The 25,316-nt window shown below is 42.8% G+C and overlaps 1 protein-coding gene across 1 annotated transcript; it reads left to right on the forward strand.

Annotated features, from left to right (window-relative positions):
- Positions 1-6,942: 6,942 nt before the first annotated feature.
- On the forward strand, positions 6,943-23,827 carry jph3a (junctophilin 3a). The gene is made up of 5 exons (XM_030414728.1): positions 6,943-8,759; positions 16,674-17,454; positions 17,799-17,923; positions 20,075-21,318; positions 22,003-23,827. Exons 1-5 carry the CDS (start codon positions 8,378-8,380, stop codon positions 22,081-22,083), a joined length of 2,613 nt encoding a protein of 870 aa, XP_030270588.1. The 5' UTR covers positions 6,943-8,377; the 3' UTR covers positions 22,084-23,827.
- The last annotated feature ends 1,489 nt before the right edge of the window (positions 23,828-25,316 follow it).

Raw genomic sequence — 25,316 nt, forward strand, 5'->3', positions numbered from 1 at the left:
TCACTGAGGGAGAGGAGGAGGAGGCACTTTAATATCACACCATGACCACATGAAGGTTTGAGAAGAGGACTCCTGTCCTGCTTCCACAACAGATTGCTGGAGTTTCTCTCACTTCACATGCACACACTTTGCAGTAAGATCCTAGACTTTATGTATGTTAGCAAGGTTTTCTTTGTTGTTTAAAACAGTGGTCCCCAACCACCATACTAGTTTGGTACCAGGCGCAGGGAACGAATAAATACGTTATTTTATTTCCGTTATATTGACGATCATACTCGGAAAATTGTTTTATTTTGAAAAACGGATTCTCTTATAACAACATCCGTCTGTTCCTCTTGGCGCGCTTGACACGTACCTGTTTCAGTCACGGACCGGTGTACCCTAAAAAATCAAGCTAGCTGAGATTAGTGGAAAACAAACGTCAAAACAAAAAAGGAAAAGGCCCAAAGATGAGACGGAAGAAGAGGGAGATGGACAACTGTACTGAAGTTGTTTGTTAAAGTGGCTGAACTGCAGCTGCTGGACGGTGAGTGGACAACTGCTATAATTTTATTACCGCGAATCACACGCGCGCAAAAAAAAGAAAGAAACAAAAACAAAAACGTTTTCCTTTGCTGTGATCACATAAAACATGTACACTAATATTCAAAGTTCACAGAGCATATTAAAGCTTGGATTGAATTAGCTGAAACCAAACAGGTGACGTGAAAGTGGAAAAAAGCATTCAGAGAAAAATCTGACAATTACTAGTGAAAGCTGAGGAGGAGCCTGTAAACTGTCCTGATTAAAACGCCTTTTGGATTTATTTCAGGTCCCGTTTTCTATTGTAATTTTATATTAATAAGTACTTAGTTTAAAAAAAAGGGGGTGCAGAGATCTAAAGTTTGAGATCTAAAAATCTTCAGTCAAATAAACCTTAGCTAACTGTGCTGTATTCAGAGCTGTTCCACATATTCAGCTCTACAGTGGTAATGTTAACTTCTCACATCAGAATCATGCTACATGCTAACACTCTCCTCGGCAGACACAAGGTTAGCTAACCTGTAAAGCTGTCTGTAAAAACACAACGACAAAATGACTCAGGTGTCTTTAAATGCTCATTATACTGTCAGTACCTGGTTCAGGTGTCGTGACCGGTTGATAAAGGAAGCTGAGCTGCTGATTTCTCAAACCCTGCAGTGCATCTGTGACAACTTTAAGTCAGCTAGCTAACAGCGATCATAGCCACCCAACTCTACCTTAACAGACAATGTTTGATTCTGTCTTTAAAAATCAATACATTAATCGAAGTTTCATGCCGACTTTACCAAAACTAGCGACTTGTATTAAGATAGAGTCCCAAACTGAACTTACTGTGGTATTATTCTGGTTATAAACACGACAGAGTAAAACCTTCAAAATCCCAATGAGGTTTGGTGCACCGAACAAAACATAGCGCTCATAATGGATTTATTTCGATGTAATGCGATGATTATGTCAATTAATTACAAAAGCTTACATGCCGAATTTGCCGAAAATATTCACTTGTTTCAAAATAGTGTCCCTAATTGAATTTACTGCGCATTGTTCTGCTTATAAACACGACAGAGAAAAACCCTTCAAAATCCCAGTGAGGTTTGGTGCACCGAACAAAACCTAACGCTCATAATGCATTTAATTCGATGTGGTTGAAGGATTATGTTCCGGCCGAATTTACCTCCACACTTTTCAGTGTAATGAGATGTCTCCAGCTTCGTGTTCAGAGTTAGTTCAGACACATTTAAGACAGAAACAAACTTCACAGACGCTGGTTCTCTGACTGTGCTGAGACAACACATGAAGGTTATAACTAGCTTAAACTCACTGATACATGACGGTAAGTAACATCAGTTAATTTCACCTGGAGAGAGACAAATAATAACTGATCCATACACACCTGAGTCCACATCCCACACAGATTAAACACACCTTTACTGAGCAGGTAACTGTATAAAACAAATACAGCAGATTAACACAGAATAGTTTACGCACCTTGTTAACGTCCTCTGAGCAGCTGTTCTGATCAGAGTGACATCAGACAGCCACATTTAAACTTTAGGAGGGAAAGGGGCTACCTGAGTCGTGGGCGGGTCTTATTTTGCGCGCCAAAATGAACGATACAGCACATTTTGGCGCGCACCATCTCCATTCGTCAACGAGTCTGTGGGCGGGACTTATAGACAGGAAATGAGTGGAACTGCACCTGAGTGACTGTTACCTGAATGATTGTTACCTGGGATGACACCTGAGAAATTTACATTTTTAAGTGATAAAAAGAGAAAATCCCTCCTGATTGCAGCTCCTAGCTTGTGACTGAAAGGTTGTGTCTGCATTTAAATGACTTGATTTCACTCCTGATGGTTATATTGGACAGATTATAACAAATCTACTAATTTTTACCTGTTGAAATACCTTTAAAGGGCCAATATAACTCATAAAGGGCAGTATTCCACCTATGAAAAGGTGATTACAGCTCCTACCTTGTGACTGAAAGGTTGTTTCTGCATTTAAATGACTTGATTTCACTCTTGGTGGTTTTATCGGACAGATTATACTCCACTCATTCCTTTTTAACTGCATCATATTCTTCTACATTAATGCGTCGGCTTCCATCAGTGGCCACTTTGCATAAGAGGATTTTTGGATGTAAAAACACACGTATAGCCGATGTTAAGCTTATTAAATATGGAACTACTCTATAATGTATGAAAAGCACTCTGAGATTATGAGAACAATCCACTCACAGGGAGGAAAGTTCAGTGAATTTAAACCGCTTGTGACAGGAAGTCGAGACAAAGACTTCACTGAGACTCACATTAAATCTTTTACGTGTTCTGGGACGAATGATAAAAACAGTTCTGTGAATTAAACTTTACTTTCCTGTGACGTGCACTAAAGAGCCAAGTTCAGTGTTGGAGTGCAGCTAAGTACATTTACTCGAGTACTGTGCTGTAGTACAGATTTGAGATACTGGATACTACATTTAACAGCTTTATTTGATTGTTACTTTCCAAATTAAATGTGTATTTTTTGCAGAATAAAACAACTAAAACTAAAAACACACAGCTGAAACAATTAGTCAATTAATCAACTGACAAAAAAGATAATTGGCAAGTATTTTAACAATCTTTAAGTCATTTTTCATGTAAAATGTTTCTTGGTTTCAGCCTCACGTGAAAATTTGCTGCTTTTAATCATTTTATTGTTGCTTTACTTTGAATACTTTCGTACATTTTCCTGATTACACCTTCACAGTATTTTTAGTGTGTTATTACTGCGCCTCTACTTAAGTAACACATCTGAATATTTCATCCACCTCCGCTGTAATTTACAGCACAAATCTAATTTTAGGCTTCAGCTCAGGTGTGATGTCACACTGCGTGTGTGTGTTGTGTGTCTTCATGTTGTCTTCACTCTCTTCACAAAGAGAGTTGTGCAGCTCGTTTAAGACTTCACCGTTATCACACAGGTGAAGAGCTCCTTTCATTGATGCATTAATGTGTTGATCACTTTAATGTTGACGCTGGTCGATGTGGAGCTCATTCAAATTTTGTTACATACTTTATCTGCAGGGTAGATTATCAGTTTCTCCCTCTATAATAATACATCCTAAATATCTTTTGTTGCTTAGTATTAATATGAATTTGTGAAGTAACTCAAATAAACATAGTGGAGTATGAAGAACAATGTTTTCCCTCTATTTTTTAATTATCGCTGCATTAAATGTACAATGGAAAAACTTGAGTGGAGCACAAATACCTGAGAGAAGTACTTAAAGGTACAGACCACCCAAAAATATAAATCTACTCATCTTCTCCCTCCACGCTGATGGAAAGTCAGTTTTATCGTCCACGAAACATTTCTGGAGCTTCAGCAACAAAAAAACACAAACGTGAAAACACAGAATGTCTCCATTCATCTTTCCAGATGTAATCAAAGACATTATTTACACCCTCAACCTGTTGTTAAGCTTCAGACGGGGTCCATTGATGTTTTTAGCGTACAGTGAAGGTTTCTGCTTACATCAGAGTGCAAATAACGTCTTTCCAAATCAATCTGAGAGACTTGGATTAATTCAGAGTAGGTTATGTTTTAAAACAAGTCCACAGCTACTTCAGATGTTTAGGAGATTTGTTGTCCAGCCCTGATTTGCTCACCAGAAGGTGATTTTAGCGTTCGTGTTTCCCTCACGTTGATCTTTTACTTGTTCTGTGTATTGATGTCTGCATGGAGCTGTCCGTGGTGCTGAAGCCACAGACCGTCTCGTCATTGTGCCTCTTTCTCTTGGACTCCACAGGTGATATAAATGATCTATGATGATTGGATCAACAGTTCAGTGTTGTTTTTTGTCGTCTACTTTTGTCGACTTCCTCAGCTTGACTTTCTCCTGTGGCTTTCTGCAGGTTCATGTTGGACAAATTCAATTAACTCAACAAAAAGATCCCTCTACAGTGCTTCAACGATTAACAGCAACAGATGGAAATTCAGTTTGCTACACGGTTTGGTTTCTTAAGTTTGTCCCAGCAGCTTCCTTCTGTGCAGCTGCAGGCTAATGCTAAGCTAGCTGCAGGCTAATGCTAAGCTAGCTGCGTCGTCTTTAAGGCGTTGTTCTTTAGGCGAGCAAGTTGGTGCTGAAGTGCTCATCTTGGTTGATTTTTTTATTTTAAAGTGAAATCATGACACCACTCTGTATCCTGTAACCTTCTAAACCGTCATGATCGAGGTGACGCGTGGCAGCGTGAGGTCGCAGAGACAAACTGCTGCCTGGAGAAATATATACAATATAATATTGCTACGGTCAGTTGAGACCAAGCTGCCTCTGTAATTAAATATTTCAGAGGAGACGTCTCCTGCTGTCCACCACAGGATGCAAAGAAGTGCAGGAAACATCAGACACAGATATTAAATATGAAGAGTTGAATCACGTCTGCTTGAATCTGCTCTTTATCTTTATTTCATCACGTAGTGGTGAACAGAGGAGGATCTCAGAGATCTGTTCTGCCTCATTACAGTCTTTCTGACATGAAGTCTCGCAGACTGTGTTTGTGGATCAATAGAAAACAACCTCACTGAGGACGGTTATGGTCTTTTGTGGGTAATTGTGACGCTCCAGTGAATTCTTTGGTCGTGTTTAAGTGTTTAACCCTGTCAGAGAATTACTGGTGCATTGAATATATCCAGCAGCGGCTCCTACGGGCTTTATAGAAATCAATTGATGCAGTGAATGCAGGTCAATCTTTCTGAGAGACTTTAATCTGGAGTAAAAGAGAACAATCCCGCGCTGGAACACAGGTAGTGATGAGGTCAACCAGCAGAGATTAGAGAGCAGCGACTCTTCTGTCGTCTTCTGTCAGGCGGCAGCAGTGAATAACAGTTTGTTCTTAACGATTCATCTGGTTAAATAAAGGTTAAATAAAACTGTAACAACTATGGAGGCAAAAATCACCAGCATGCCTCAGCAGCAGTGTTGTGTAATCACTGTCAGGACCAGAAGGGGGCGACAAAACGTCGACACTGCAGGTTTATAAAGAAAAGATGGGGCAGAAAAAACACACAAATTAAATATTAGATGGAAAAATAGACAAATTACAGAATATTTCTATACATACATAAAAATCTCAAAAATCTCAAAAATATTCTAATTAACAAATTTATGTTTCAAAACATAAATAAATTGACCTTTAATGCTTTTTAATAAAAGAAAACGTTTTTATTCCTTTTATTTGTTCTAAATATTTTTAATAAAATATATTGCAAATAAAGCACCATCATATAAATAGCAAACAGGAAAAAACAATAATTAAAATTAATAAACAATCTTTAAATAAATGAAATAAACGACAAACCCTTTAAAAAATAAAATATTATGAATAAATAAAAAAGTAATAATAGTCAAACCTTGTCTAAGACAAGAAAAAAGGGTAAATAATTACATTGATAAATAATATAATAACTATGAATAATAGTATTTAACATTGTGTGTTTTTTAAAGTAATCTCTTTTATTTGTTCTAAATATTCTAAATATTTGTAATAACATGTATTAAAATCAAGCAGTGTCATACAAGTAGGAAACTGAAAAAGTTCAAGAAACAGCAAACCTTTAAAAAATATTAATAATAAATAAAATGAGAACAGAAATCTGATTTCTAAACTCTTTTTTTCAAATTTGTTTAGAAAATTGTCAAACTCTTTCAGAGGCAAGGAAAGAGGAGTAAATAATTAAATACATACATATAAATAATTATTTTAATGAATACAGGGATAGTAATAAATAGAAGTAGAGAAGTGAAGTAAATCAATTTTAACAAAGAAATATTTATTTGATTCCGTAGTGTTTCTTCATTATTTTATATGGAGTTATTCTGTATTTTAAGTTCATATTATTTATTTTATTTTATTTTATTTTATTCTATTCTATGTCATCGACCTTCTTACACATCATGCAATCAGCTCATATTATATTTATATATTCTGACTCAACATAAAGTCACTCCTTTCTTTTGAACCTGCCTCTGACCGTCAGCGATGAAATGTTTGTTATAAATAAATAAATAAATAAAACATATAAATCAGCTTAAATTCAGTTGGTTTATCTTTCAGTCATTAAACAGATTATAAATAATACAGGTTTATCTCAGCGGGCCGGCGTTCGTCCTTGTGTGACACCATTTTCTGGTCACCATACGAACCAGCAGATGGTGTGTTCAGTGACAGAAAGATTTCCGATACCTTCATGCTCCAGTTATTGATCAGAATCATATTTTACCATATGACCGATCTGGAAGTAACGGTGACTGTTCGGTGTGTCAGATTGTGATGAAGCGCCTTTAATTTTTTAGCAGCACTCAGACGGACAGATTATTTGTCGCTTTTAAGGAAAAAAAAGGTCAGTCTGGGTCTCGGTGAAGCTTTTTTTCAGCTGACAGCTCCGGTCCACTGGTTCGCCTACGAGACGACAGGGGGAAGAAGAAAAAAAAAGACTGACAACAATTAGCCTGGGAGACGGCGGCACGGGATCAATGAGCTCGCAAACGTCCGGTTATCAGGAAAACAGATTGCTGACTGACCAGATTTCAGTGTGAGAGCGAGAGAGAGAGACAAGAGAGAGAGAGCGACAGAGACAGAGAGAGAGAGAGAGCGAAATGAGGCTGGATAATTAGGAAAAAGCAGGCTGTATCCCCACAGGGAAAAGAGCAGCGAGCGCCGTGCATGCAGCTATTCGCACCATCCCTCCGTCTCTATCTCTTTAAGAGCCCAGAGAAGGAGTGTGTGTTCAGAGTGTGTGTGTGTGTGTGTGTGAGTGGGGGAGGGGTATTGGCTGGGGTGGAACAGTCCTGTAATGAGCAGATTTTAGAGAGAGAGAGAGAGAGATAGAAAGAGAAAAGAGCAAGGCCGAAAAACAAGAGAGGACAGATGACTTGGTGGAATTGGGATACAACAACAATCCGCGTTTCGACGTGCGCTGAGATGGAGAGGACAAAAGGAAGAGGAGAGGAATAATTTATTTTTCTTCTTCTGCTGGTTTCCCTCCAGGAGAGGAGAGAGCCTCATCTTCAGATCACAGCAGAGAGGAGAAGGAGAGGGAGAAGGAGAAGGAGGGGAAGCGATACGAGGAGATATTCGCTCTCCGTTATGTCTGCCGAGGTGTGTGTGCGAGGCTGAGGCTACGTTTGTGTGATGTGGATGTGTGTCTCTGAGCGTTAGCCCGGATCGCTCGTTTCCAGGCCATGCTATCGAGAATTATCTCCAACTTCCCTGATTTTTGGTAGATGGTGTACGAGCGCAGCAGCATCCCTGTCCTGTATCCCTCTCTGTGTGCGGCAGGGACGTGGGGATGCTCTAATGTCTGATTGAGCTGAGCTCGCTCGCTCGCTCGCTCGCTCGCTGCCACCGCCGCCGCTCTGTGGGCCTCTGGGACTGCTGGTAAAAGCCTAGGCCTCGCTTGTCTGGAGCGCCCCGCTGCACGGCTGAGGCGACGGGCCGGCGAGCTCCCCGGCTGCGAGGCTGCGTGGAGCAGGAAGGTGGAGGAGGAGGAGGATGAGAAGCACTCTGAGCCTGCATGCCCATGGGAAGCAGCATGCACAGCAGCTGCGTTCGTCACTCCAGACCCGTCGCTGAGGCTTGGACTGCTTCTCCATCGTGAGGTGATGCTCTTCGGGCCACGTCTTGTTGATTTCAAAATGAGGAGCCGGTGTTTTACATCCTGAACTAACCGGAGAAGGAGCGTCGAGGCCCTGCACCTCCATGCTACCAGGTTCAAACGAGGCCTCCTCCCTCTTTGCTCCTTCTGAGTGAACCAGGCCCTTGTTTGTTCTTTTTCTTGACGTTCTAAGGATTTGCCTAAACCTGTTTCATGCATGTCCACTGGAGGCAGGTTTGACTTTGATGACGGGGGGTCGTACTGCGGGGGGTGGGAGCAGGGTAAGGCCCATGGCCGAGGGGTCTGCACGGGGCCCCAGGGTCAGGGCGAGTACGCCGGCGCCTGGAGTCACGGCTTCGAGGTCCTGGGCGTGTACACGTGGCCCAGCGGGAACAGCTACCAGGGCACCTGGGCGCAGGGCAAGCGGCATGGCATCGGCGTGGAGAGCAAGGGCCGCTGGGAGTACAGAGGGGAGTGGACGCAGGGGTTCAAAGGTCGCTACGGGCAGCTGGAGAGCACGGCCAGCGGGGCCCGGTACGAGGGGACGTGGAGCAACGGGCTGCAGGATGGATACGGCACTGAAACCTACTCCGACGGAGGTAAGACAGCTAAAACTGAACCACAGCCGCTGTGGCATCCATGTTTCCTCCCACAGCTTCTGTCTCAGAGCAGATTCAGCCCAGTTTGATTCTCTGCTGGTGGAAGTGGAACGACTTGCTTACTGCTAAAATCAACTGTAACACATCTCCAATGTAGGCTACATAAATAACATGTAGGTCACATCCACACGCGTTGATGGATTACTGAGCAGGCCTGCCAGGCACAGGCCCCGGGGCCCGAGGGTTCAGGGGCCCCCAGGGGGTAATATCTGTATAATGCTCTGTAGTATTAGTGTAACATCTATCCAGAGGAGTGTCAGCGTGGATCTGCTGTGGCAGGAAGTTTAACAGGAGTCAGGCAGCTTCTGAGAGCTCCGCTTCACCTGCAGAACCACCTGAAGGAGACACACATTAACCAGAAAGAGACATAAAATGATTAAAATGACATCCAGAAGCTGTCGGTCTCAAAGTATACCACAACAGGTTTAAATTCCAACTTCATCAGTGCATTGAAGGCGCAGAAATCTCAGGTTTCTATCAAGTTTCGTGTTTGTCGGGACAAAATATTCTGTGAAATTATAATGAAACATTTGTTCTTCAGTAAAACCCTCCTGTTCTCAATTATTTGGGGGTCGTTGTAAATGTTAAACTACGAATCAAAGGTGACTAGAAGGAGGTGCAAAACTAAAAGGAGACGTACGATGACGACAAAGAAATCTGAAATAAATACAACGAAACACAAAGTGACAATACAGAAATGCAAAACAACTATTATAACTGCTACCAGACGTAAAAGTGACTCAAAAAAGACAAACAGATCCAAAATGATTACAAAGATACACTGAGTCAAGCAGTACGACTACAAAGATACAAGTGGTGACTACGAAAAGACTTAAAATGACTACAAAGGCGTGTATGGTGACTACAAAGACACAAAACTAAGAGATGTAAGATGACTACAATGTCCATAACAAAGAAATACATCATGACTACAGAGAGACGCAATCACTAGAAGAGACTTAATAGAATTAACAACAGATCCGACATGATAACAAAGATACACCGAGTCACTACAAAGACGCAATACGACTACAAACACATATGAAATGACTACATAGGCATGTAAGGTGACTACAAAGAGACAAGAAGTGACTACAAGGAGGCACAAAACTAAAGAGCTGTCAGATGACGACATAGATATTCAAAACAACTAGAGAGATGACGATAAAGAGATGCTCAATGACTACAAAGACACACAAAACGACTAAAAAGACACAAAATGTGACTACAAAGAGACACATAACTACAAAGAGATGAAAGATGACAACATGGAGATCCAACACAACTACAAAGAAACACAACGTGACTACAAGTAAATGGAAAATTTCAGAAAAATGCTTAATGGCTACAAATATATGAGAGACGACTACAAAGAGACACAGGATGACTACAAACATGGCTGCCATGTCTGTTGCAGCCTGGGGTCTTGCTCCAGCGTTGAGGGCTGGGGGGCCCCTCATGTCTGTGCTGCCCCGGTGTCTCCTGGTCCGCCCGTGTCCTCGAGCAGACATTATGAGTCCCACTGACTCATGAGACGATCAGAACACAAGTGAGACAGAACCAGAACCAGAACCAGGCTGCGGACCATGAAAAGAGGACGAGGGTCTAATATTAGAAATTAAACCGTGCTGAGGTGTCGTCGCTGTGTTCGTGTTTAGACACACGCTGATTTATAAAAACACACCTTCACCCCTCTCCCCTCTGCATCACCCGCTGTCGCCATGGTAACGGGAGGCAGCGGGTCAGCGTGTCACTGGAGACCAGCTCGCGGCTCTGCTGCTCTCTGATTGGCTCTCCGCTGCCGTCAGTCTCGTTTGTAATCTAGGCCGTCTGATCATGCCGGCCCCGCACCGCGCGCGGGACCCGGATGATGGAAGCCAGGTCAATAAGTGATGCAGGTGGAGTGAAGGCACGGCGTGTGTGTGTGTGTGTGTGTGTGTGTGTGTGTCGGTGCTGCATTGAAGGTGGAGGTTGTTTACCGCGCACACCTGCTGTGTGCACGCGGACTGTGAGCTGAAACAAAGATGGTGAAGAAGAAGAGCAACAGAAAAAAACACTGCGTCACGCGACTGCTCCGCTCCCCTCTTCCGCTCACGTGTCACACCGCCGACAGATGAATATAGCACGCACGAGCTGACACATTTTCCACAACCCAATAAATGTGCAGGACTCACACACACACACACACACGGACACACACACACGGACACACGGGAGACTCACTGACAGGCCTGTCAACACAGAAGTGCTTATTAAAATTAATAACGCCGTGTTATAGGCCACATCGTCCTCGTGCACCTACAGGCAGATCTGCCGAGCGCGAGGCGGTCCGGATCTGTGTTCAGCACCGCGGACAGCTCCTGGTGCACGAGGGCTGAAGCTGGTTTTTAATTGGAGGAGATTTTTTAAAAGCTTCAGAGAAGAAAACGAAACTAAATAATTCAGAGAGGCAACAGGAGGAAATACTGACCGAGCAAAAAGACAGAGAATAAGAAGAAAATCTAAATTAGTCATTTTTTGACTGGAGTTTGGTTCATGAGTAGACCAACAGGACTCATTTGTAAACAGTGGATGTGTCCAAAATAAAGACCAAGATCTAATTGTTTTCAGTTAAAATACTCACATTCATAGTATACTGTTGTCGTTAGTAAATAAGACAAGTTAATATATAAATATATATATATATATATATATATATATATATATATATATATATATATATATATATAATAAGCAGAACTAAATTAGTCATTTTTTGACTGGAGTTTGGTTCATCAAGACAGACTTAAAACTAATGGTATTCAGTTTATATCCTAGTATTTACAGCCTGATTGTATTAAGAAAGTTAAATGTAAAGAAACTTCATGTCCTGTTACAACATGGAAAAATAATGAGTATTTTAATCTGTGTTTTTATTTAGATCAATATTAAATTGTTCTCATCGATACCGGCAAAAATAGGGCAAAAATCTATCTATCAAAGATCTATCAACACCGCTGCATTGTTCTACTGTTAGGACACGGAGGAATAATTCCTGGATCTGTCCCTCTAACCGGATCGGCACCAGAAGCTAACAGGATCTATTCTGGGCTGAGACTCATCCTCCCTCTAAGTTTGGTGGAAATCTGTTCAGTACTTTTTGTGTAATCCTGCTGACAATTAAACAAACCAACAAACAAACATGGGCGAAGACAAAACATGCAGCAGCCTGAATGTTGCTCAGCGGCCTGCAGACAGAAAGAAGATAAGAATTAAGTACACTGACACGTGCTGTTAAAGGTGCTTAATGTAATTTCAAAAAATTAAGAAATGTATTTAAATTATCAACACAATGTGAAGAAATAATAGCTCTGACGTTATATTCCAGCACCTCTTCCTACATTCCCTCCTGGTTCCTTCCTGCTCCCGGCAGTCCAAAGCTCTCCTGCTAACAGTGTAAACGACCGCAACACTCCCCGAGTGCTTCGAGCTCCCAGTCTGGACCGCTAGCTGCACGGCTAACTGAGCTAACCAGCTAATGGCAGCTACAGTTAATTAACAGCAGTTAGCGGTTACTCTGGTGATACGCTCCATAAGTGTGCGGTGGTGGATGAATTCAGGTGTTGCTAATTCTGACGTATTGCACCTTTAACAGTGAGCTGTGGAGATAAGAGATCCACAGCCTGTAAACTTTCATATTATTGACATTTAAATTAATCAATAAATGTGTTGAAGCTCCGTCTTCATGTCAGCCACATTTCATTGACCAGTGCAATACGACGATAACGATAATATAAAGAGAATCAATGTTGTTTCTCTGTTCAATATCTTTGTTGGTTAAAGTAATCAGACTGGAACGACACGCTGGAGGATTGAAAGTCTTTTATATTTTAAATTCTTTAAGATCCAGTCGTCACTAAAACTTCTGTCATGATACGATCGAAGATGTTATATTTATATTTAAAAGAGCATCCAGCTGAAAATGTTAATGAGCATTATGGGATGAAAAGGATTTAATTAAAAGATACAAAATATCTATGAGATCAAAAGTTGAAATCATCAGAAATGGTTTTGCGATCACTACTGAAAGTCACGGCATGAAAGAAGAACAATAGCTCGAATTAATGAATAAGTATGTTGAATAACAGATGTGTGATGAACTGTGTACCTCAGTTAAACTAAATCAAACTCACTTGATAGTAAAGTTAAGTAACGTGGAGTCAGTTGGACTCTGAGTCGTGTTGGAGGAGGATCTCTGTCTGAGTCGCCTCTCTTGAGGTTTCTTCCATTTCCTGTTTAAGATCTTTGGGAGCTTTTCAAAATGTCTCTCTCAAGAGTTCAGCTCTGTGTTTTCTGCTCGCCGCTCATACGAGTTCTCTGTTTTTATGAGCTATTAGTCTGTAAACAAACAACGCAGCGATGACACTGTGGCGTCGGTCGTTTCGCAGCGTGATGAGGAAACAAGCAGCAATTAAACTGTTAGAAAGCTCCAACAGAGCAGAGCGACTGTAAACATCCGAGATGTCGCCGACGTTTAACCTGCAGTCACCTCAGGATGAAGCAAGAGAATGAAAATGTGCCGATTATTTCCAGAGATGAAGCTTCTGTCTAACAATTATATTCACTTGTCCTGATAAAATGTCTCTCATGAGGACGTGTGACCGGCTCACAGAGGATTATCACCAGACGGAGGACTTTAGCGTCCATTAGCTTCTGTGGCTATGATGGGTGGGGACGCTTTTGTGGAGTAAAAGTAAAACATATTCATGACGGCCATTTTCCTCTGATGTCACACTCAGACGTTGTCATGTAATCGGAGGGAATCTGACAAATCATAATCAGTCACAGAACAATTACAGTGACAATCTGGAAGGACATCAGGCTGTATTTTAAGTTAATCATATATGCTAACAGCTAACAGCTAGCTAATTCCGCCATTTTGATAATGTCTCCAGCCTTCAGTCAATGTGTCCAAGTTGTGGTTTGATATATCAGAGTTAATTTACGTCCTGTTGTGTCTGAAACACCATCAAACTGTAATGTTAGCTAGGAAGAGGTTGAATGCTAACATTAGCTTGTCTAACAGGAGCTAACGAGCTATCAATCCAGGTGTTCTACCTTTAAATATGTCCCAACGTCCCTCCAGATTTTCACCAACTGTTGTCTTTACGACTGCCAAAACTTGTTAGATTTTAGTTTTATATTTGTCCCTCCCTCAGAGGAAGACGGCCACCATGTCAGTGTTTTAATACTGATTTGTACCATTGAGAGGAACTTTTTGACCTAATTTAATGATCAGCAGGTCAACTTCCTGTTCATGTTCAGAGGTTTTCAAGCTTTATTATCAAGACTTTCTTTTGATGAACTGTAGAAACTGTTAACTACTAAATGAAGTCAGTTAATATCTTTGCGTTTTAAACTGTCAATCAGACTCTGATGGACATGATTTCTCTGCTCTCTGAGACTGAACGATACGATCGATCGATGGAGAATCGTTAGACGCAGCTTTAGTTCCAGTCACCTTGCGTGATCGATCACTTCTTCCTGTGTCGTGTCAGGATGTTCTGAGGCCCGGACGGGTTGAAGGACAGCTGTTAAAATGAGTTTGATGACAGAAAGCTCCTCGGCCTCGTGGGCAGGAGGAGCACAGCGCTCCATGAAATCAAACTGAAAAGCTGCGAGTCGAGCACGAGGCCGCCGAGTGTCCCGTCCAGAAACATGAGACTCTGGATCAGCTTCACCTTTTGTTCTGACCACCTCAGAGATGTGAGATGTTAAACAGCTGACCGGCTTTGTTTTAAACTCTCTCCAGAGGGCTCTCCTCCTCCTCCCCCTCCTCCTCCTCCTCCTCCTCCCCCTCCCCCTCCTCTTCCTCCTCCTCCTCCTCCTCCTCATCGGGGATCTCGGGAGGTGTAGATGGGGAGGAGGACGACGCCTCTGTGGTTTAAACATTAATAGGTGGATTTAAACATCAGTATAGAAAAAAATATTTTACCTGTGATCAATTTTTCATACGTTATTGTAACTATGCAAAATGTCACGTACATATACTTTAATAAAATATGATGTTGTTCATATTTATGACATCCTGACAATGTTTTTTACTTTATATTAAAAATGACAAATAAAACCTAAAACTTCTGTTACAAACAAAATAAATCAGAGGCAAACTTTTCTTCTGTTTTCTAGAAAATAATTCACTTGTTTAACTTTGTAACTAAATACATTTACTCAAGTATTGTACTTTTCATGCCACTTTCTACTTCGACTCCACTTTTTTACAGATAAAACATTTGAAAGTTTATAAAATATGATGTTTTGTTTTTAAATGAAACAACCCAACAGTTTATACGAGTGCAGCAGGAACAGCTAGTCGATGAATCGGTCTGTGGAGAATTATTATTATTATTATTCATTTATCACATTTTGTAAGGAGGTTTTGTTTCCGCCTCTTTGTTTGTTGGTTTTTCAGCAGGATTAAACACAAACCAGTGAACAGATTTCCACCAAACTTGGATGGACGATGAGTCTCAGCCCAGAATAGATCCCAAGAAGTTCTGGTGCAGATCCGATTGAAGGGACGGATCCAAGAATCGTTTCTCACTTTCTTTAACATCGTGCGAAAGGGCGTTTTTTCAACACATGTATTTAGGGTGCCGTTAACTGAGAGTACAACTTGATACGGATCCAAATAAAAATCCAGATGTAGCAACTTTAAATCTGTTTGGTAGAGTCCAGTCAGTCTGGTGTGTAGTTTTGGATTAGGCTTGTTTAAAATGTTTAAATTGGGACATTTAAATACAGAACGAGTACTCCTTGTTCCTGATTATACTTTGTATACTGCCAAATCTTAAACCGGCACAAAGACGTCAAGTTCACTCGATGAATACTCACATTTGGCCAGATTTTATAAAGTACATATGTATTTTTCTGGAGTGGAGGAGAAGCCAAATACGTGGTTTTATTCTGTGTTTATTTCAAGTGTTTGGTTTATTTCCACAGCTTTCATGTCGTGCCAACAAGCTTCAGTTTGGCACCGAATGATTTCAAAGATCTTTATTCCTGGTGGTGCAGCAGGAATAAAACCTTTACACACACGAATGATAGATGCATATGGTGGATCTGTTGCATGTCACAATACAGCTTTTATTTTGTTTTATTTAGCCTTTCTTTAACCAGGTTAGTCTCTTTTACAGGTAAGGAGAGTGGCAGCAACACAAGGTTACAACAATGGTTACAGAAAAACAAATCACAAAATGTCAGAGAGTCGTCTCCTTCACACTTCAGTCAGTCCACACCAGGAAACACTGATGGTGCTTTCAGGTTGATTAGGACTGGATGTTAGTTCAGACTGAAAAATCTCAACAACTATCAGATGGATCACCACCAGATTTTATGCAAACGATCCTCAGAGGATGGATCTTGCTGCAGTACAGGCTGATGTGGATGTCATTAGTTTTGCAAGTTTGTATGTTTGCAAAAATTCAACATTTAGACGTGACCGTCCACAGTGAGCGTGTTCCCAGCGACTATTTAAAGACATTGATTAACTGTTCAGACTGAGACCATATTTCAGAGGGATTTGTCAAACTGGCTTCCAACTGAGAATTCTGGATTTGGTTTCTTCATCAGGCTCCAAAATGACGATCAGCTGTTATCATTTGCACTCGGTAGACATGTGTCTTTAAAGCAAATCCTGCTTTATTAAAAAAAAACTTAAAGGGGCAATATGTAAGAAATTTAGTTGGAAACGTAACATCTTCCAGTGTTCAGCAGTCCATCTAACAGTTGTTGAGATATTTCGTGCAGCTGTCATGAATAAAACATGAGAAGTTTCCTGTCCTGACTCTCGCCGTGTCCCTGTTTGTCTCTCAGGAACCTACCAGGGCCAGTGGCTCGGTGGGATGCGTCATGGCTATGGCGTGCGGCAGAGTGTCCCGTACGGCATGGCGGCCGTCATCCTCTTCCCTCTGCGAACATCCATAAACTCGCTCCGCTCCGAGCACAGCCACGGCCCTCCGGCTGTGCTGGAGGACGGCAGTGCCACCACGCCCACAGACGGGGTGGTGGCCGGGCTGGCGGGGAGCCCTGTGGGGCGAGGAGGGTTCGCTCTGACAGCTCCGAGTGAAGCCGAACGCCAAAGGAAGAGAAAAGGCCGCTTCCGGCAGTCCATCCTGAGCGGCCTGAAGCTGCGACGCTCCGAGTCTAAAAGCTCTCTGGCCAGTCAGCTCAGCAAGCAGAGCTCCTTCTGCAGCGAGGCCGGCATGAGCACCGTCAGCTCTGCTGCGTCCGACATCCACTCCAACGCCAGTGAAAGCGAGCAGGGCGCTCCTGTGGACGCCACTGTCACGGAAATGTACGCTGGCGAGTGGCGGAGCGACCAGCGGGCCGGCTGGGGCGTGAGCCGGCGCTCGGACGGCCTGCATTACGAAGGTGAGTGGGCGGGGAACAAGAGGCACGGGTACGGATGCACCACCTTCCCCGACGGCACCAAGGAGGAAGGAAAGTACAAGCAGAACGTGTTGGTGAGCGGCAAACGCAAGAACCTGATCCCGCTGAGGGCGAGTAAAATCAGAGAGAAGGTGGACCGGGCGGTGGAAGCTGCTGAGAAGGCCGCAGACATCGCCAAGCAGAAGGCAGAGATCGCCATGTCAAGGTCAGCAAAACAAACGTAGAGTCACCAAAGATCCACAGAAACATCTTCTGTTTATGGTTCGAGCTTCTGTGGTTGAATTTTGGCCCTGACAGCCTTCCATACATCAGGGTTCCATTACTACAGCTGTTGATTTCAGAATAGACGATAAAATGAGAAAGTCGCCGACACACTGAGTTTAACTTCTTTACATCCATGTCAGTTTATGAAACCTGGATATTTAGATTCACAGAGCAGGTGTAGCTCAAATCTCCCTATTGATTCTGTATCTTCATGGATACAGAATCAATGCTCACCTTTACATCTCCAGCGTGTGTGACTGCAGTGTTTCCACCTGTGCTGTGCAGGATGAGCCACGCTCGTGGGAAGGCGGAGGCAGCGGAAGGAGTCGCTCAGAAGGCCACAGAGGAGTGCCGACTGGCCCGGATAGCCGCCAAAGAGCTTTCTCCCTCCTTCCACATCTACGGAAACGGTGAGCGGACGAAACACGAAGAAGAAGAGTGTCCGACACACACACACACACACACACACACACACACACACACACACACACGGCCTCTGATGTCATCAGTCAGGTTAATCTGAGATAATTTACTAAAACCTCTCGTACGGTGGCTTTAAGTACATTTTGAGAATCACTTTAAACCTGCAAGTGTCTGCTGAATATTAAAATATTGATACTCTAATAATATACTGATAATGTTGTAACATCCAGCTGATTCACTGATTAGTTGATTTTGACAATTATTAATTATTTTACTTCACTTTGCTGGTTCGAGCTTCTTAAACGGGAGAATTTACACTTTTTCTTTTACCAGCCGGACATTTTTCACTTCGCTTTGACGTTTTATAAACAAAGCGAATAATCGATGAATCGAGAAAAACAACCAGCAGATGAATCAACAACTAAAATCATTGGGTGTCGTCAGTAAAACGTTTTGGATTTCAGCCGAATTTTGAGTTTAAAGTTGCATTGATAGCTGCAAATAATGTATTGATCCTGTTTGAGTTGTGTCATGAATCACACGGATGATGTTTGTCAGTTAAAACATAATTTTCCAGGTCAATAAAGTCTCAGTTTGTTGTGATTAAAGTTTAAACCTCATGTAGTTTTGTGTTAAAGCGCTCAGTGAGCTACATCGTCTCATCAACACCAACATGGAGCCGACTGCGCTCAGAAATAACTCTGCTCATGTTGACGACTGCAGTTCCTTGACAGGAGAGCTGGTTCTGGTTCAGTTCTGTGACAGGAGAGCTGGTTCTGGTTCAGTTCTGTGACAGGAGAGCTGGTTCTTGTTATTAGCAGTTTAAGTCAGGAGACGACGTCACTGACGACATCAGCTGTGTCGTCTTTGTAATGACGTGTTTTCAGTCTGATGTTTCATTAGTTTGATGACGAACATCATCTGTGTGATTCATGACACAGTTCAAACCGGATCAATACTTCATCTGTCTCTCTTTGTTCACAAAGGTTTTATGAAATAAGATCCACTGGAGTCTTCACCTCTCCTCCATCTCCCCAGAAAGAGTTGTTAGCAAATAATAATCTGATTTTAAACATCCAGCAGTCACAGAGCAACATCAGCTTCATTTGGAGTTTTATTTTCAACCACTTGATCAATTCATGGGAAATATTTGGCAGCTAACGTCAGAATGTGTCTGTCTGCTGTACGATGATCCATCACAGCTGCCAGATCAGAGACGGCCAGAAAGACAAAAACAAGAGAAGTGAAATATGTTGAAAATCCTCAAAATACACCTAAAATACCAAAAGTAAAAGTACTCACGACGTACCGATACATTCATCACTTTAACGTTGAAGCTGTTAAAGCTGGAGCTCATTTAATTTAACTTTATATTGTTTATCTGCCTGTTGATTTCCCTGTGAGGATCAATAACGTTTCATCTTAATCTATAATAATGATAATAATAATAAAACGTCATCATTTATTTGTGTATTTTATTTTCTATTAGTTATCTGAGACTGCAATATAATCTGAGTTGTCAGACAAACAAAGTAAAGTACAAGTATGAGTACAAATACTTCTTGAGTAAATATACTTCAGTTACATTCCACCACTGATATAAACTCTTAGCTTTATAAACACGCTGGCTTTATACACATTTAGAAACATTAATTCTGTCTTTTTCTTTCCCTTTGGCTCAGTTTGAGTTTCCTGAGGAGCAACAATAACATTAAATTATTTTATTGGCAAATATTTTGCCCACTTTTTGTTGCTTCTGTTCCCTCGAGAGGTCCGGACGGTAACAATTAGTCACAAGTCGTGACTGAAGGGAAAAAAGGCAGCAAATTACGGAGATGACTGAGCTGTACTCAGTGTTTTCATCTAAAACCTGCATAAAAACGTTTTAAGACTCAATAAAAAGTATATTAAATATGTGAATTTACAGCACGTGAGTTTTCACCTCCGTGATCGTCTCTGAGCCAACAGTGATTGTCAGCACAGGATCCAGTTTGTACGCAGCTTCTCTCTCCTTTTGTCACCCTGCATGCTAATAACACACACACACACACACACACACACACACACACACACACTGTAGGTCTGATGGACCGCCGCCAAATCACCTCACTGGTGCTATTCTCTGACTGTTTTCATAGGGCTCGAATGTCAGAGGCCTAAGCACCAGGACGCCAAGGACAAAGACCACGAGGTGATCTCCACAGGAACAGACAGTCCGGAGCTGTGCACGCCGGACACCACGCCACCTGTAATCACACCTGATCTCAGCCCCGTGCTGAGCGTGCCCACCTCGCCGCCCCACACTCCGCCCAAGCACGGCCACCGTCCCAGAAATGCTTGCTTCATGCGCCAGAGCGCCGTGGACGATCAGGGCGGGGCCGAGATCCAGGTGCTGGTGGAGGGGCGGGGCATGGATCTGCCGAGGGGCGGGGCTAACAACTGGACTGATGACATGTATCCGGACCGAGGAGGCAGCAGCCGCTCCACCACGCCCTCCCTGCTGGAGGAGCAGGAGGGTCAGATTAACGGCCACGAGCAGGCCCCTCTGTCCAACCACAAACCACGGGAGAAATCCTCGTCCAATCACAAGTCCCGGGAGCACGCTTCCTCCTACAGAGCGTGGGAGCACTCCCTGTCCAACCAAAAGCCCTCCAAGCATGCCTCTTCCAATCACAAGTCGAGGGAGTACTCGTCGTCCAATCACAAAACATGGGATCATTCTTCCACCAATCACAAGGCCTGCGAGCATGCCTCTTCCAACTACAAGCCGCAGGTGCACATTTTGTCCAATCACAAGGCCTTGGAACATAACATGTCCAATCACAAGACTTCTGAGCATGCTTCTTCCAATCACAAGTCCCAAGATTATATCTCCTCCAATCACAATGCAAAGGACCACGTCTGTTCTAGCTACAACCCTCGAGAGCATGTCTACTCCAACCACCATCCAAAGCAGCACAACCCGTCCAACCACAAGCTTAACGAGCATGCTGTAATCGACCAAAGGCTAGACGGCCTCACCGGGGGCTGGACTGCTGAAAGCACCCTTAGGTGGAGCCCCGCCCACTCGCGCCTCACGGAGCAGGACGAGGAGCGGATGAACGACTACACGGTGGACATGAGGCTGTGTCCGGACTCGCAGACGTCTCGGGGGCTCGGCCCGGAGTCCCCGGCCCCCAAAAACAACAGGCTGCGATCCCGAGGCCTTCGGCCGGTCAGAGAAGGATCCATGGACTCTGTACAGATGCTGGACAACCTGAATGTGGGGGCGGAGCTGGAGGAGTGGCCGCTGCACAGGGACCTCACCCTCTCCCCACCCCTAAAGTCTCAGCCCATCACTCTGGAGCAGGAAGGAGAGCATCTCACCCTCAAATCAAACTCAGTGAGTCGTCACAGATACTTCCTGTCGTCTGGTCGACCCGAAAGTCGAGTTAAAGTAAAGATGTGTTCAGATGTTACTCTGGTAAAAGTAAAAGTTGCCCACACAGATAGAAGTCGAGTAAAAGTCTTGAAGTGTCTGATAACAAATGCACTTAAGTATCAGAAGTACATGTGAAAGATAAATATACATATATCACGTGTACAGTATGTAAATAATGTAAACGGTCAATGACTGATTATTACAGTCGATATTCAGCTTTCTTCTGATTATCAGCCGTCAGATTTAATTTATTTTAAAAAGTTCTACTTTGGCTTTAGATGTAATCTACAAAGTAACTAGCAACTAAAGTAATCAAATGAAAGTAGTGGAGTAAACAATACTTTTCTTCTTCTTCTTCTTCTGCTTCTATTTAGTCTTTTTCTTCTTCTTTGTCGTCTTCTGCTTTTTTCTTCTGCTCCTTCCTTTTCTACTTCTTCTCAGTTTCTTCTTCCTCTTCTTTTGTTCCTCTTCTTCTTTTTTCTTCCTCTACTTCTTCTTTAGATTATTATTATTATCGGTATCATCACAGTTGAGGAGTCTCCGGCTCTCCTTCCTCTTCAGTCTGACTCCATGTTGTTCTCTTCTTTCTGCCTCCAGTGTTTTTTGCTCTAACGTCACTTCTTCTCTCCTCTCTTTGTCTTTCAGGGCTCCAGCTCTATTCTGGTGGTTATGGTCATTTTACTCAATATTGGAGTAGCCATTCTTTTCATTCACTTCTTTATTTAAGCTTATACAGGTATGATCTACTAAGACTTATTGATAACTACGGTATATTATATTATTACTTACTGAGACGGACATTCTGCCTATTCGACTGGAGCCCGCAGCCCGAGTGACGGACACAGCAGAGCCTTTCTATTGTTGCTACTGGTCTTTTCTCCTCTGTTGAAGCCCATCTGAGTTTCTACGAAAGCACCGTTTCCTTTTTCAAAAAATGCTTCCTTTGAGCTTGCAACCATAGAAAAAGAAAAGTAAGAAAGTCGAGAGTGCAGCTTTAAACTAGCGTGGTGTACCGGGACACACGTGCACGAGCGTCCATCAGCGATGGACTGGAGATGGCACAGGCAGTCTGGCCCATTTTTCCATCATCCTAGACAAGAATATAGCAACCCTGTGTGTCCTGGTTATCATGAGAAACATGCTAACCAAGAGCATCAGACAATAACCCCTTTTTGCCTTCTAACCCTTTCCCCCTGTCGGCCCCCTCCACCGGTCTCTAACCCCTGTTCGCACTATGCGCTACATACAGAACTATGCTGCAAGAGTAGATCCATTTTAAAGGGCTCCGTCATTATTCTTTTCTTTTCTTTTTCCACTACGAACTACACGAACGCACACAACCATTGCATGAGGCTGTGTGGGGTTTTAAAAAGTGCATTTTCTAATCCCTTTAACATCACTTGTTTCTGTCCTCATTTGTACGCACGCCATCCCGGTTTATCACTTCCTGTCGGCGGACGTTCGCGTCCGAAAATTTCGAAAAATGAAAATCACAGAATCGGATCGAAAAACGTCGACGGCCGACACGCTCCGAGACCCACGAGTCTAAAAACCCCCTCGAGGAACTTCCTGAATTTATTGTTAAGTGACACATTCGCACGCCAAACACACACACACACACACACACACACACACACTTTACATTAAACTGCTGACAAACTGAGGAGGATTCAGCCTTGCCCCTTTGTACAGCCTTGAGACTGTTATGTTATAACCACTAATTCTACTATATATGTGTATGTGTCATTATTATTCAAGTTTGTTACTTTTTGCAGTTTGCAAGACAGAGAGAATGCTGAGTGCCTCGTATTTATTCATTTTCCGTCTCTAATTTATTTAAACCCGACCCGACCCGCCCCCAGAACAAAACCCCTCCCCACGTGGGCAGGCTGAGAGGAGACGAATAACCTTCAACATTAAGAAAGGTGACCCTCCACCCCACCCGGCCCCACCTCCTCCTCCCCACCACCTCCTCCTCCTCCTCCACCCTCCCCACAAACCTCTCTCTCATCCCTGAAATGGCATGCACTGTTTTGTCTCTCTCTCCCCTGTCCCCCTTTTGGACCAGTCAAAAAGGGAAAAATGGGGTTTCTACGGTGTCATTTCCAGACACTTTTTGGGCCGGATGAGATTTTTTTCAGCATGTTTGTTCAGCCTGCTCAATCTGGTGTCAGTTTGTGAGTTTCTCCCTCTCGTCTCTCTTTTATCCAGCAACACAAGGCTACGTGAGACCTGGAGAGCAGTGTAAAATACAACGCTAGCTTTTAACTCTCAGTGGATACCGACATGTCCTGAGTTTATGAATGATATAAAAAGAAACTCTCTGCTACTGTATGTTTTATACTTCGCACCCAGTGGCATCATCATGTTGTGACATCATTGCATGCCCGAGCATGCTCTTTCTTACTCTTTGGTTTATGAGGTTGTTTCCAAGTTAATGTGGAGAAAATAATGAAATGTTTGAAATTAACGAGTTTGGTGTCGTTATTACTGCCGTCTCCGAGCCGACCGCCAGAATAAATGGTGGCATTTCCGTCTCTGCAGGCCGCGGACATGTTGAAACTTTACTCTGTTTTCAATTTCACAATTTCAGTTTTATGTTGTGACATCACGGTGCTTGTGTTCGAGGTTAGGCACAAAAACCACTGAGTTAGAGGTCAGAACAGATCATGTTCTGGTTAAACAAAAACACAACGGGAGACACCTCGACTAAATATCCAGGCCAGAAAACGTCTCACGACCAGTTCATCAAAAATTCAGAAGCGCTGAGATCGAAAAGTGGCCAAAGGTATATCAGTATATACCGATCCATGGACTGGTATACCGATCCTTGAACTGGTATACTGATTCTTGGACTGGTATACCGATCCCGAGACTGGTATACCGATCCCTCGACTGGTATACTGATTCCTCGACTGGTATACCAATCCCTCGACTGGTATACCAATCCCTCGCTTGGTATACCGATCCCTAGACTAATATACCGATCCTTGGACTGGTATACTGATTCTTGGACTGGTATACTGATTCTTGGACTGGTATACCGATCCCTCGACTGGTAGACCAATCCCGAGACTGGTATACTGATCCCTAGACTAATACACCGATCCTTGGACTGGTAGACCTATCCCTAGACTAATATACCGATCCTTGGAGTGGTATACTGAAGCTTGGACTGGTATACCACTGTTATTCTGCTTGTATTCCACCGACACATGACGGTATGTGTAGCTTGAGACTCTTATGCCATTGAAAGACTGTTGGATCGGTACCGTTGACCAACTGACAGCAGAAACTTTGAGTCAACCAACCAAACAATACTTACTGACAGGTTTACTTTATCAGGGAAACAAAATGACACAGTACTTCAAATAAATGTTGCGGGACATTAACCATCGTGGCATATTATGCATCACGTTGACTGCACTCTGAATGACCGGAATAAGCCGCTAATACAGAAAAAGATGACTGGCGTAGACATTGGGATATTTTCTGTTTGGTTGGTTGACTCAAAGTTTCTATCAATTGGTCAACGGTACCGATCCAACAGTCTCAAGCAGCATATACGTCATGTGTTGGTGGAATACCAGTGAACAGTGGTAGACCAGTCCAAACATTGGTATATGCTGCTGAGCAGATGCTGACATACCTTTGGCCACTTTTCGATCTCGGCGTCACTCCAAAAAATTGTTGCTTTGGGATTGTAGGACGGTCATTCGACAACTTTCCTTACAAATAGGACCTTTAATAGAGACAAGGCATTTTATCATAGGTCCAATACACACAATGTAACCGCTGTTGATCTTGGTTTGTATCATAAAACCACAATATAATACAACACACATACAACACTACATTAACACACATCAATATACATACAGTGGTGGTTTAGCCTTCAGGCAGCACTTAACCTCTGTGGTTAAAGATTTTATATCTGGGATTATCTGGATCTCAGTTGG

This window comes from Sparus aurata, chromosome 4, assembly GCF_900880675.1.
Source record: "Sparus aurata chromosome 4, fSpaAur1.1, whole genome shotgun sequence".
Taxonomy (NCBI): domain Eukaryota; kingdom Metazoa; phylum Chordata; class Actinopteri; order Spariformes; family Sparidae; genus Sparus; species Sparus aurata.